This window comes from Phoenix dactylifera, chromosome 5 (assembly GCF_051530095.1).
Source record: "Phoenix dactylifera cultivar Ajwa chromosome 5, Ajwa_hap1_PhDact_Kaust_v1.1, whole genome shotgun sequence".
NCBI classification, from domain to species: Eukaryota; Viridiplantae; Streptophyta; class Magnoliopsida; order Arecales; family Arecaceae; genus Phoenix; species Phoenix dactylifera.
In genome coordinates this window covers 3157020-3170993 of record NC_143194.1, presented here as the reverse complement: position 1 = coordinate 3170993, position 13974 = coordinate 3157020, and the positions used below count along the sequence as shown (strand labels likewise).

General features: G+C 35.9%; 2 protein-coding genes and 1 long non-coding RNA gene across 9 annotated transcripts in view; 2 read left to right on the top strand and 1 right to left on the bottom strand.

Annotated features, from left to right (window-relative positions):
- Nucleotides 1-3866, top strand: part of LOC103704916 (protein OPAQUE1) — a 52562-nt gene extending 48696 nt beyond the window's left edge. For 5 of the 7 annotated variants that reach the window (XM_008788425.5, XM_088721376.1, XM_026803784.3 and 2 more), the window contains 7 exons: nt 709-779; nt 872-971; nt 1038-1094; nt 1174-1230; nt 1363-1443; nt 1525-1607; nt 3310-3866. In XM_008788425.5, the coding sequence (XP_008786647.3) occupies nt 709-779; nt 872-971; nt 1038-1094; nt 1174-1230; nt 1363-1443; nt 1525-1607; nt 3310-3442 (582 nt within the window). In that variant the 3' untranslated portion in view covers nt 3443-3866. The remainder of the gene's footprint in view (nt 1-708; nt 780-871; nt 972-1037; nt 1095-1173; nt 1231-1362; nt 1444-1524; nt 1608-3309) is intronic. The other 2 variants (XR_015986866.1, XR_603694.5) reach the window with 1 other exon arrangement.
- LOC148703315 (uncharacterized) lies at nt 9-620 on the top strand. The gene is made up of 2 exons (XR_015986867.1): nt 9-290; nt 468-620. It is a non-coding gene; the product is annotated as an uncharacterized LOC148703315 (long non-coding RNA).
- A 5193-nt stretch (nt 3867-9059) lies between the features above and the next one.
- Nucleotides 9060-13658, bottom strand: LOC103704917 (uncharacterized). Its single transcript, XM_008788428.5, has 2 exons — nt 13196-13658; nt 9060-9733 (listed from the first exon to the last, which is right to left on the bottom strand). The coding sequence occupies exons 1-2, from the start codon at nt 13525-13527 to the stop codon at nt 9250-9252; spliced, it is 816 nt and encodes a 271-aa protein (XP_008786650.3). The 5' UTR covers nt 13528-13658; the 3' UTR covers nt 9060-9249.
- Between the last annotated feature and the right edge of the window lie 316 nt (nt 13659-13974).

Genomic DNA, 13974 nt, shown 5'->3' with positions numbered 1-13974 from the left:
GCATTCAGGTGTCTAGAATGGCACAAGAGAGAAATCTGAGGAATAAGCTTGACTGGCCTACCATGCAACTGATAAGCCTTGGAGTAAGCATAAGGATTCAGCATGATGGATCAAGGTTTGAACCATTGAAGTTGGAAGATTTTGCAGCTTGGCTCTTGCTTTATAGGCTAGGTGTTCTAAGCTTGTGCAACTGGGGAGCAACCTTTCAAGGTTTCCTTAGACTTTGAAATGCAAAAGAATCAAGTTAGTGAGGAGACAATTTGATATGGGGAACTGCATATAATCTTGAGGTACATATAATGCATCAAGATTCAAATTGAAAACACAATCCCCATAGATCAAAAGAAATGCATAAGGTTTGATAGGACTGCAGAGTTCTGAAGTTATAGAACTTTGATTATGGGGGAATGGATTGTGGGCAGCTTCACTAATCCATTATTTTTTTGATTTGGGTTCTGGTGAAGCAGGAAGTTTTGCGAAGCAGTAAGCTGGGCAGCATATTCTCGCTTCTCATTACACTGTACAAAACATACTTTGTAATTATGTTTAAAGAGGATTAATCTGTCATTTTGCTTAACAGAAATAGCATCAACCATTAATGAATATGGCTCTTGCTTTGTCATGTCTTTGGCTTCTGGAATATGCTGTATGCGTATATACTTTTACCGTCCTAATTGATATCATTAAATCATCTGAATGTTTATCTAGGTGCCTTCCTTTTTTATCCGCAAACTCATCACCCAGCTCTTCTCCTTCATCAATATCCAACTTTTCAATAGGTATATATTATTTCATCTTAAAGTTACCGAGTCTGTAATAAATAACTGAAAATTGAACATGTTAAACTGTTGAGTTATTCTAATGGCTCCAGTCTACTGCTGCGGCGTGAATGTTGCACATTTTCTAATGGAGAGTATGTGAAGTCTGGGCTTGCATTGCTGGAGAAGTGGATTGCTGATGTTACGGAGGAGGTGATTAACAATTTTTTCAGTGTTCGGTTTTTGATCTTTCAACACCTAACCTGCCAACTACTGTAGTATGCAGGAACCTCTTGGCATGAGCTAAATTACATCAGACAAGCTGTGGGGTTTCTGGTAAAGCTATACTTCCATGTTTAACGGCTCATTGGCAGTGTCTTTGCAATTTTCTTATGATATCATGGAAATGGCTTAGGTTATACATCAGAAGCGGAAAAAGTCTCTTGAAGAGATTAGGCAAGACCTTTGCCCGGTATGTTCATTCACCGATAATTTTCTATTGTTGTTAGTATTTAATTTTTCATAAGTGAAACGAATTATTTTTCATGACTGGATTCTGGTATGGATTCCTTTTTTTACTTCAGTTTATCTTGATTTTTAACAGGCGTTAAGTGTACGGCAAATATACCGAATATGCACGATGTACTGGGATGACAAATACAGTACGCAGAGCGTATCAAAAGAGGCCTGTCATAATGCCTGCACCTCTTCAAATTATTAACTCTCATGTTTTTAGTTGTGCTAAAAATGTTAATAAAAATTGCAGGTTGTTGCAACAATGAGGGATATTGTTAACAAAGATTCTCAGAATCTTGTGTCAAATTCTTTTTTGTTGGATGATGATCTAAGGTATGTTGCTCTGTTACTAAAATTTTTTTACTAGGTAAACATATGATTTATATTATGGAAAGTACTTCTCAGAACAAGTGCTTTAGAAACTGATTGAAATATGAATCCTTTTTCTTTTGCTTGGAATGCTTAATCTAATTGACCTGAAAAGTGAATCTATCAAGATTCATGTTGTTGATATAAACATTCCCATGCTAGTTTTAAACCATAATATTGATATATCTATGTATTTTTGCTATTTATTCCTTTCTTTCAAACCCACTACCGTCTGGAACTTTTATTTGGTTTATTTAGTATATGTCTTATCTTTGACAAATGAGTACATATATCTCCAATTAGTTATGCAAGATATGTTGTTTAACCACTGTCTGAGAGGAACAATATTCATAGCTATGAAGGCTACCATAGTCCATCACACAATGGGAAGTCCCTGGTTTTCATGCTGTTGATAAGTCTACTGCCTGTTTTGCATTTTCTTCTCTCTCTTTTCCGTCAATAATTTCATTCCTTCAATTTCTGTTAAGAATAGAATAGTTTATTTGATCTAGCAACATCTCCAGTTCTATCGGACATGAAAGAAAATGTCCATTGCTTGGCTATGGCATTTGCTGATGAAGCTACTTATCAAGGTCTCATCAATTTGCAAGCACTTTCAGTGTCCTTTATAAGGATTTTTTCTTTATTTATGATTTTCGAACCAATTTGATCGTGTGAGTCCTAAAAAATGTCACAATTATTGTCATTCACAACCACATCAGTTTTTTATAGGCCAAAGCAACATTGCTTAGCCATGCTATTTGCCGATGAAACTACTTATCAAGGTCTCATCAATTTGCAAGCTCTTTCAGTGCTCTTGTATTTTTTTTTTCTTTATTTACCGTTTCAAACAAATAATGTTACTATTATTCCCTCCCAGGACCCCGGATTGCCAGGAATAACTGGGTAATGTACTTTTTAGAGGTTATTTCTTAGTGTAATGATAACAGGGTTGCTCTGACAAGCACAGTGACATGGGTTAGAGTCCTAGGGCAGCTACTTTGTGCCAAAAAAAAGGGCCACACGTTATATTCGTCCCAATTTAACCCTTCAAGGACCTAGGATTGTAGGGACTACAACTAGTTAGTTGACTTATATTTTAGATTATTGCCATCTACAACCACATCAGTTTTTCATACGACCAGTTAGTATTGGTCTTACGAGCTTTTTTCTGAAATTTAAAAATGATAATTTCTGTGAAATATGAATTTGTGATGCAAGATGTTATAGCACAATACTCATGGCAGTTGATTGATGATAATCATAATTCTCAGAAGTTTCAAATATCTTCCTTGCACCAAAAATGTTTAATTGGGTAAACTGTTGCTGTAGTTTCCAACCGAACTAGTTTTCTCTAATTGAAAATGCCTTCTTGTTTCCTAAGTAAGCTATGGCAGGTTCATTTTGTTCATCAAACCTTTTCATGACAAGTTCTGGACCAATCTTTTACCCTTGCCATATTAAACTCGGATATGGTTTGTTGGTTTTTCTTGTTCTCTCTTTTACTATCATTAGGGTTGATTTGACACAGCTGATATCTGAATGTCACCACAGCCATATACAATGTATACCTGGAATGCTCCAATCAAGTTATCAGTGTGGAAAAGCTGGCAACTCAACTATTAATAACTTTCACATGTTCTTAATATTTATTTATTCACTGCAGCATTCCATTCTCCACGGAAGATATATCAAAGGCTATTCCTGCAGTTGATCCTGCAGATGTTGAAGCCCCACAACCTCTTCATCAGCTTCCATCTGCCCAGTTTCTATTCCAGCATCCTGAGGTCTCAAGTTAGAAACTGCTACAGTCAAAATCCAACTCATCCTATTTTTGGTTCATGGAGATATATTGCTGCACATTGCACTGCTAGATAGAAATGCCGGAGCAATGGATGGTCTGAAGCAAACAAAGAACTATCGGCAGCAGCAATATTAAGTCTGTTGCTCCCAACAATTCAGTTTTCATCAAAGTAAACTTGTGAAAATACCAAAACCCGGCCAAATGATAGGGTCGTGTATCATTAGTGTCATCATCTCCTGGCATTTGCGTGGCTTAGGCCTGTTGTAATACGAATATGGGGTCATTATTTTTTGTCATGGCCATGTTCCATTCTATTTCTGTTGTAAGTTCAGGGTTCAGGTAAACTGTAGCAGACTTTGTTGAAATTATGGTGAGTAACAATATTTCTCTATCAAAGAGTTCATTTATTCATGTGCCAATATATGTTCTTCAATGGCTGGATGGTTTGCTGCCGCCAAAGTCTCTTTGAAGTTTGTATGAGGTACGTATATTTGAGACTTCCTAGTTCATTCATGAACAAATTGACGACTAAGGAACAATAAATATTTGGAAATTTATATTTGCACCCTCTCTACTTTTCACCTATTTATATATGCACTTCCTCTTCTTTAAAAAAGTTTTAATTAAGCATCTTAACTTTTGATTTCTATCAATGTAGCCTTTCCATCTATCTCCGTCGGCTGACTGGTAGTGTTATTAAGCTAGTATGCGACTGCCACGAGCCCAAGCTGTAAGATTTTTCATCTAAAAATATTTATGTTGGCAGGAGAGCTTAGGATGGTAAGGAATTTAGCGTTAACTAATGGGGTCACATGATTGGTATGTAATCTTCTAAATAAGTCGATAGGATCATCTCCATCTGTGGCACCCAGCATTAAGAGAATGTGGAGGCGGATGTGGATCCTTCCGATGCCCATATGGACAACTGTTTTATCTGTTTAACTTGATTTAACATATTAAAAATTGGGTTGGGTTATTTATTTAATAATAAAATTGTTACATTTGGATCTAAATTTTTGATTTATTTAACAAAAAAACGACTGAATATGGTCGACATATTTTCAATATATCTTTTTTAAGAAAGGCATTAGCGGAAAGATGGTAAAATTGAGAGTTCTATATTTTTTTTGATTTGGCTGGATCCTATACCCCCGTGCAGCCATGCTTAATCGTTTAAGCATATAGATTGAGTTAGATTATTTATTTAATAAAATAATCAGATTTGGGTTTAGATTTTTCATCTGTTTGATAAAAAAAATTCGGATTTGGTTTGACAAATTCTTTTGTTCACTATCTGATTACAATAATGAATGGGAGGCGTGCTTGCTTTGTTGTTTCGGGGAGGAATTGTTTTGAAGGAAAGAGAGCGAATGGTTGGGAGACCCCACTCCTTTTGTTCACCATCTGAATACAATAATGAATAGATCAATCATTGTTCCAACCACGGCCCTACTTTACAAACGGCTTATGACTTCCGTTGGTAGTCCTTGACACGCACTTTTGAAGGAAAGAGAGCGAATGGTTGGGAGACCCCCCCAAGAGAATGGCTCCGGGTCGATGCGTCCTTAGTTTGGTGATCCGAAAGGCTAGTATAGCTTATGTACCGAAAAGAAAGGCTAGTATAGCATATGTACCCAAAAAAAAAAGGCTAGTATAGCTTTACAAGCTAATAGATGTACATCCTTGTTCCACTCATGATACTCTATGACGAAGGAGCTTCTCTTTATTTTTCTATATTACAAAGTGGGGTGTTTGACAGAGTGACAGCGGATGCACAGGCTAGATGTCTGAATTTTCCGGTGCTTGCCTCCTCCTTTTTGGTACGAAGGATATATCCATTTCCATATGAACAAATCTATGTTATATGCTCTTTTTTTTTCATAAATAGGAATATGGATAAGATTATTGAATGTCAAATTTATTAACTATATTAGTCTAATTGGATACATATATGAATTGGATATTAATTCTATCTATATTTATTTTATATAAATAGAGATATGAGTTGCATATTAATTTATCCGTATTTTTTCTATTCGAATATGAGTAGAAGTTGGAGGTGGGCCACGTTTACAGTGCCAAGGTGGAACCTGGAGCAAGATGCACTGATGTTTTTGGCTTTGTCTCTTGCTCTTCTTGTCTGGCTCTTTGATGTATGCCAGTACCAACTTTTTCATAATCTCAAATAAGATTATAATTATTAAATAAAATATTTAAATTTCATGGTGACAGCAAATAAAATTTATTACGACATCTATAGCATATCCTACAAATGATATTTTATTATAACAGTAATGATATGCTATTTATTATTAATTGCATATAACATTATGCATTGACATATTATGTTAGTCATCTTCTGATAGTTGATTTTATTAATATTTATATAGATGGCTGAAAATAGAAAATAAAAAATAAAATTGAAAAAAAGTTCAGTATCCATCGTGGCAAGAGAAATTTTAGTTTGCATGTAATAAGTGCTGTATAATATTACATAATACGGGATGGAGTCCAGCTGTCCTGGTTCCAATTTTTAGATTCTGCCGTGCAGTGTGTCCAAGTGGAACTTGGCTGTGGAGATCCATGCTTCGGCTTCATTTTCGTGGGATGGGTTTTGTTGGATTGGCCTTACTTCAACTCAGACGGGTTAGATTGGGTTGATGACCAAGCTTAATCCAACCCAACCCAACTTTTAAATCTCTTAATCTGATCTTATCTTAAGCTAAATTCAAGTTGGGTCGAGTTAGCCCATAAATTTCAATGACATATTGACAACTAAATTAATAAGACTGAGAATATAAAATATACAAATAGAAGAAATTTGTATGAATATGAATATAAAATATTTATATATCTATTTATTTGTAAATTGGGTAGGATTGGATAAAGTTGTAGGTTTGATGGCAATCCCAACCTAATCCTACTTGAGATCGGGTTAAGATTTTTGAGTCCAAGCCTAACTCAAATTTGCAATCAACCCAACTTCACCCAATTTATTGGTTGGGTGATTGGATTCAAGTTAAACCCAACCCAAGTTGTTCCCTTAGATGCCATGCTCTCTTGCCTTTTTTTTTTTTTTTTTTTTGCCTCTCTCTTCTTCTCTCACTATATATATATATATATATATATATATATTTCAGTTTTTTTTAATATTCATTTCGTTTTTAATGAAATGTGTGGTGGACTTTCCTACCATTTTGCTCCACAGAATATCCTTCTAAGAAACGTTTGCAATTGAAAAACTGATTTAAACAATCTTAGTTGATATGTTTGATACCCATAATATCTTGAAAAATATAAATTTACATAAATAATATAATAATGAAATGTTTATGTAATATAATTAATGAGTGCTTCATATTGAATAAGAAATAATATCCCAAACAAAATAAGAGCCATATCTTGAAGCAAACTAAGTTGTACAAAATTAGTTGGCCACGACCTAACCCATTTTATTATACAAATACCAATTTTGGATAAGATATGAGAAAGAGTCCTTCCAAAATTCAAATAATTAAAGAAAGAGTAAATTACATCCCTCCCGAATTAGGAATAAATTGCCCTTATATCTAATAGTTTACAAAATCTACACTTACCCCACTAAGATATGTTTTTATTCAACACTTTAACCCATCACTTAATAGGACATGAGTTAAATTGCTAACCTTAAATGGAACCCAAACACCATATCAAAAAAAAAAAAATTAAAAATGACCAAAATAATCTTAAGTGACATAACAGACACCTAAGGATTAAAAAAATATATATATCATTTTCTCCACTAAAAGGTAATTTCGACTTTTCACATGAGATAAATAATTTTACTAATGCTATTAATTTAACTGGATGTAAGTATAGGTTTTACATACAATTGAATATAAGTATAATAAACACAAGCCTAAAATATATATATAATTTATTTTTAAAAAAAATATAGCCGTAAGCCCTCTATCTACCTCTCCTCCAAAATGCCAATCCGCTAATTTTATACTCCATTGTTGATTCATGTGCCCCACTAATAAATGGTTGGTGTTCGAATCCAAATATACTAAGATATTTTTTCTCAAAATTTTTGATTTTTTTCTTTTCTACGAAATCGCATTTTCTTTTAAAGTTCATCAATGTTGATATCTCTCCTTTTATGCGAATCAACACATTTTATTATATTCCTTTTCAAAAAAGAGAGCTAATTAGATCTATTATAGGAATACTTAATATATTTAAAGGAGCAATTTGATCAGGATCAATTTTGTTACTGAATTAAAAGATTAATTTTTAGTAAATTTAATTGAATAAATATATTCCTTGCATGTTGTTAGGATCTTTTACACATCCTTAAAATTTGACCTGTCAGTATCTTACATATGCAACTTACTTTGTAATGTTCAAAACTTATTCTGAATTTCCGGTTGACAGCTTTCTCATACCTAAATTCTAGTTAATCTAATCTTCCATTTTTAAATCAACATTACGACTGAAACTTTATACGACAGCATAGCACATCTTTCAAAACTATGGCCACGACTGATAAAAACTCTTAATAGTGAAATTAAGAATGACGTTGTTGTGATTTATTGAACCATAAAGGAGGGCTGCCGACATATTATATTCACAGCCAGTACAACTGCGATAAATAAACTGAATCTGAAAATTTAAAAGATTATAACTCTAAATATTCTTTTCATACTGTTAAAATTTGCATCTTTATCTCAGATATTTTTTTACGAGTCTTCATTTGCATTTGAAATTCTATTCAACTTTATTAGGATTAGTTAACATTTGCCATTACTTCTCTTGTTTAACGATGTTTGTTTTACGTGTCAAGAAATCCGAGTGGTCGTACAGTTCCACATACATCCATCTGGACCCAATCCGACTGATTCAAGCATAGGACCTGAACGAACACTTGGAGACGATCCCCTCAAGGAACCGAGTCCGTACACTGCAAAGAACGAAGCCTCTTCAACATAGTTGGTCTTTCTCGACTCAATAATTACTCGATATCCTCCTCACAAACAGCTTCCATATCTCTCCCATATAAGCAGATATGTCAACCTTCGCATGTTCTCCTGGACAAAAAAGACATCAAAAAGGCTGCTCTCTCGGATTAATAGACGTCCGATCCACAAGTTTGCATGCAAATGGCAGCCCCGTCTTATTCTCTTGACAAAGATTTTGAAACTCTGTAACCTGCCAAGTGTAATGAGAAATTTTCTTTCAATTAAAACTAGAACGAGCAAAAGCCACTCTTCTGTCAAGAAAAGCACCTCCGAACTCCAGTTTCCTCCACGATTTTCAAACCTGCGTTTCGCCGCATCCGTACTGTATCATCTACAGAGCCAGGATGCATGCGGTGAGGTGCCGAACTTCCTGCAAAATCCTAATACCGCGCCCTCAGCCCAAAGTATCACCTGTTAAACCTCAATATTCCACCATGGAATCCATTCCTGCACCTAGAATCCGGTGCTACATCAACTGAAGGAATCAGTAATTATACAACTGAAACAACGTAACGGCACCAAGCACGAGGTGATTCAATGCAGTATCATGGAAAACTATCATCGCAATATTAGAGCAAAGGCAAACAAAAGGCACCATTTAGACAAGATTGCTGACAAGGAAGAAGCCAGGAGAGGCCATCTAGATTACCAACTCTTTTAAGTTTTCTGCAGAACAGAGAGTAGGAAGCCCAACCGTATAAAAACCACCAACATTCTGACACCACCATCTTGGCCACCAACACCCACGGATCCAAAATGTTACGGACAAGGAGCAACCAAGGCAAAGGAAAAAAATTAACTACTAATTCCTCTTGTGCTTTTCCCTGGGGCTAATGGACGAACTTGAGCTGACCGCACCTTCAAGATCTGTCAAGGAAAACGATCTCATTGGGAAAGATGATTTTTCTGGTGGGGAAATATCAAATGGGGCTGAAGCAACTGAGGCAGCAGCTCTGCTATGTGGATAACGGGGAGGGAGAAGCCGGGATGGGTCATGATCCTCTTCACGGTTATTGCTATTGCTCTCAGAGCAGCTCATTGAGATGGTGGAGGCCGATGTGCACCGGCTGGAAATGGCAGGTCTATTGGAAATGCCACCTTCCATGCTTCTGAGCTCGTTACTTTGAGACCTCTCATACATAATGTTGAAGGCGAGCAGATTCTTGCGCTTGCGGTTGTAAGGATTCTCTGGCTTGGCAAGGACCTTGGCAGAGGAATATGAGGACACATCTGCCAGGTTTGTGAAAGATTTGGACTTGCCACAGTAGAATTTAGAGATGCCATGCCTGCCAAAGAGAAAAAAAAGCATGTGGTTAATAAAGAACAAGGCTATAACATGATTTGACCAATTGATTATGCAAGATAGCAACACTAGCTATTATACACGATCAGTTAAGAACTCACAGACCCACACATATTCAGTTGATTGGTCACCTTTTATTGGGCCGTAACCTCAAACTACACTGAATATCACATATCATCTGTGCAACAAAATTTTGGAACTCACTAAATCAAGTTATGCACAGCTCAATGCATTAGAGACAATGAAGGATCAAATATCTCTTGTTTTGGCTTATTACCATAGAAAACAACAAGGCATTAAAGTAGCAAGACTGCAAGGTGACCTAAAAGGATACATACAGGCCTACAGGGTGAGAAAATTGACTGTGCTTTAGGTAGCATCCACATGAAACAATACATGCTCCATCTAATCATTTGATATGGCAGTTCTCAGCAGCAACCTGCTTTCTAGTTTCTGCATTACAGATATCTTGATGTCGAATTAGGTTGTGAGGTGATAGGGCAGCAGCACAATCACAGGCAAATTTGAGTAGCAGTCATGCTGTTGAGATGAGTGGAATGCGACATGGCAGAAGCCTTGCCGCCCTGTGGGCTGTGAATCACTGCTTTGTATTTAATAAAAATACGACAAAACATGCCAGTTTAACATCAGATAACCTAATCCACGTCTCGCATTGGTTTCCAGCGAAGAATCTGACACCTGAGTTCTTTGCGGAAAACCGCTTGTTAGTCTATACCAAGAAGTCTCTTGGTCATGAACTTTGGTCACTAGCAAATAAGTCTGTGAGGTAATAGAACAGAACATCATCATATGCATGTTACATATATCTCGTGTTAGTATGATGATGGAATGTCAGATAGTGGCTTAATGAACTAATTTCTCTGAATTAGCAGCACCATCTCATGTGACTCACTGTGTGGCAACCATTTAATAGAAAGTAGAAACATGACAGCCAACTAATTTATAATCGAGGAACCAACCCATCTCCAAAATTCCAATTAAGGAAGTATTTTTCTAAGCAATCTCTAAGATGTATTCTCCAACAATGCACATGGAAGTTGTATTCATCTAGGGTTTGGCAAAAGCACACCATCACAAACAATCTAAACCATGCATCCACAAGCATCTCCTAAATTAAAGCCAGAAATTGCAGTAAAAGAAATCAACTGTCAGCTGCTAACAATTGCATCCCCGTGACAAGATGCAGGAGCAGAGTATGCAAGGCCAGGCACACTAATGAATCCAAAACGGAGAATGACATCTCAATGGGTTTCTGTGTATTCCTATATTTTCTCACCCAAAAAGGCATTATAGTTGATAAGAACTCATCAATAGCTTAGCTTCTCTTCTTTTTAAACTTATTTTCCTTTACTTTCTGATGATTACCTGAGCTAATGTGTATATGCATGTATGTATGTATGAATTCAGATAATAGTAAGAAAGTAAAGGAAAAGAAAATAAATGAAAAGAAGATGAGATGTTGATGATTTCTTATCAACTAGAATGCCCTTCTGCGTGAGAAATTATAGGAATATACAGAAACCCATTGAGACTTAATTCTCCGTTTATGGTTTATGTAATTAATTGACTAGCGTCCTTCCTAAACTAGTGTCCAAAATTGACTAATTTGTGACCAAAATATTGAATTAATTCACTTAGAAACAAGCGTCCTTCCGAAATTAAAAGAATCATGCTGACATTAAGTTTTTTAGAGTTCTGATGCTCTAGAATGCTCTAGATATACGATGTCCACCAAGATCAACCATATTCAAGACTCTGTTGTCCAACTTTGCAGCAAAAAAGCTTTTTCCACAGCTATCAAATGATTCAAATTTAAAAGAAAAGATGTTCTCAACAGTACTTTGAGCAAAGAGACCAAAATTATCAGAAACTTCAAGGATGAAACGCACAAAGAATCAAGAATATAACGAATTTTCAAACAACTTGCAAAACCTCCTCCTTGAAAATTTATTTAATCGCATGTCTTGAGAAGGAAAAAAAAAATCGCATAAAGTACCACAAGCACAGTAGCAAAATTAAGAGCAGATTAAAAGTAGTCAAAAAATTTAAAAATAGCAACACATTCACAAAGAATCAAGACCGTAACCAACCTTTAGACTATTTGTAAAGATTTCAAAAAGCATCATTTTCTTGATAATTACTTTAAAACCTTTTATTATTTATCACATTACTCATGAATTTTTAAAGAAATTACAACCCCAATTCAAGAAAAAAAAAAAACTAGTATTGGGAAAAAGAACCAAAATATCTCAAGAAAACCCAGAGATCAAGAATATAACGAATTTTCAAACTGCTTGCAAAACCTCCTCCTTGGAAATTTATTTAATCGCATGTCTTGAGAAGAAAAAAATATATATTGCACAAAGTACCACAAGTACAGCAGCAAAATTAAGAGCAGATTAAAAGTAGTCAAAAAATTAAAAAATAGCGACACATTCACAAAGAATCAAGACCGTAACCAATCTTTAGACTATTTGTAAAGATTTCAAAAAGCATCATTTTCTTGATAATTAGTTTAAAACCTTTTATTTTTTATCACATTACTCATGAATTTTTAAAGAAATTACAGCCCCAATTCAAGAAAAAAAAGAAGAATTAGTAATGGGAAAAAGAACCAAAATATCTCAAGAAAACCCAGAGTTCAAGAATATCACGAATTTTCAAACTGCTTGCAAAACCACCTCCTTGAAAATTTATTTAATCGCATGTCTTGAGAAGAAGAAAAAAAATATTGCACAAAGTACCACAAGCACAGCAGCAAAATTAAGAGCAGATTAAAAGTAGTCAAATAATTTAAAAATAGCGACACATTCACAAAGAATCAAGACCGTAACCAATCTCTAGACTATTTGTAAAGATTCCAAAAGGCATCATTTTCTTGATAATTAGTTTAAAACTTTTTATTTTTTATCACATTACTCATGAATTTTTAAAGAAATTACAACCCCAATTCAAGAACCAAAAAAAAAAAATGAACTAGTAATTGCACAAAGAACCAAAATATCCCAAGAAACCCAGAGATCAAGAATATAACGAATTTTCAAACAACTTGCAAAACCTCCTCCTTGAAAATTTAGTTAATCGCATGTCTTGAGAAGAAAAAAAAATTTTTTTTGCACAAAGTACCACAAGCACAGCAGCAAAATTAAGAGCAGATTAAAAGAAGTCAAAAGATTAAAAACTAGCGATACATTCACAAAGAATCAAGACCGTACCCAATCTTTAGACTATTTCCAAAGATTACAAAAAGAATCCTTTTCTTGATAATTACTTTACACCCTTTTATTTTTTATCACATTACTCATGAATTTTCGAAAGAAATTACAACCCCAATTCAAGAACCAAAAAAAAAAAAAAAAATGAACTAGTAATGGGAAAAAGAACCAAAATATCCCAAGAAAACCCAGAGATCAAGCGGAGATACCTGATCGGAAGCGACTCCTCCAGCGCATCCATGGTCTCCATCGGCCCCTTATACCTGCTCTGCACCTCCGTCTCCCCGGACTCCTCCCCGTCCGACCCCGAACCCCCCGCCGATCCCTCACTATTCCGCCCGATCGACGAGCTGCACGACAACTCCCCCCCCTTCCCATCCTCCATCCCCCTCCCCCCCGCCTCCTCCTCCTCCTCCTCCCCCTCCTCCTCCCGCCGATCGATCCGCCGCCCCTCCCGCGCCTCGTAGATCGGGAAGCACGGGATCCCCCCGCCGAACCCCGACCCCGCCATCCCGTTCCTCCTCTCCAGCGCGATCGACATCCCTCCGTTCGCCAAAAGAATCCCGGCGAGCGCCTACAACTTAATCATACACCCCACCCCGATCCACCCACCGAACGGACGGCCCAAGAACGATTCCCCTCGGCGACACCAAACAAGCAAGAGCTCTCACACCCGAGAGAGCAGTTACATGACGATAGGACTCATTTATGGACTCCAATTTATTATTTTAAAATCCTCCATTAAATATCATAATTAACAGCTGTTACTTCCTAAATGAATAAATTCGACACAGATATTATTATAAGTAAAGGGTTAGGAGCCGGGGATTTTATCGCCTTATCAGGTTTCAGGCTTCTCTAGAAAGATTTCTTTTTTTTTTTTTTAATTTTCTACTATTTATAGTATCGGATAGAGTTGGTCCACAGCTCTATATTATCTAACTTATTTTATAATTGCATTATTTAAATAGTTAATTTCGGGCTAGCT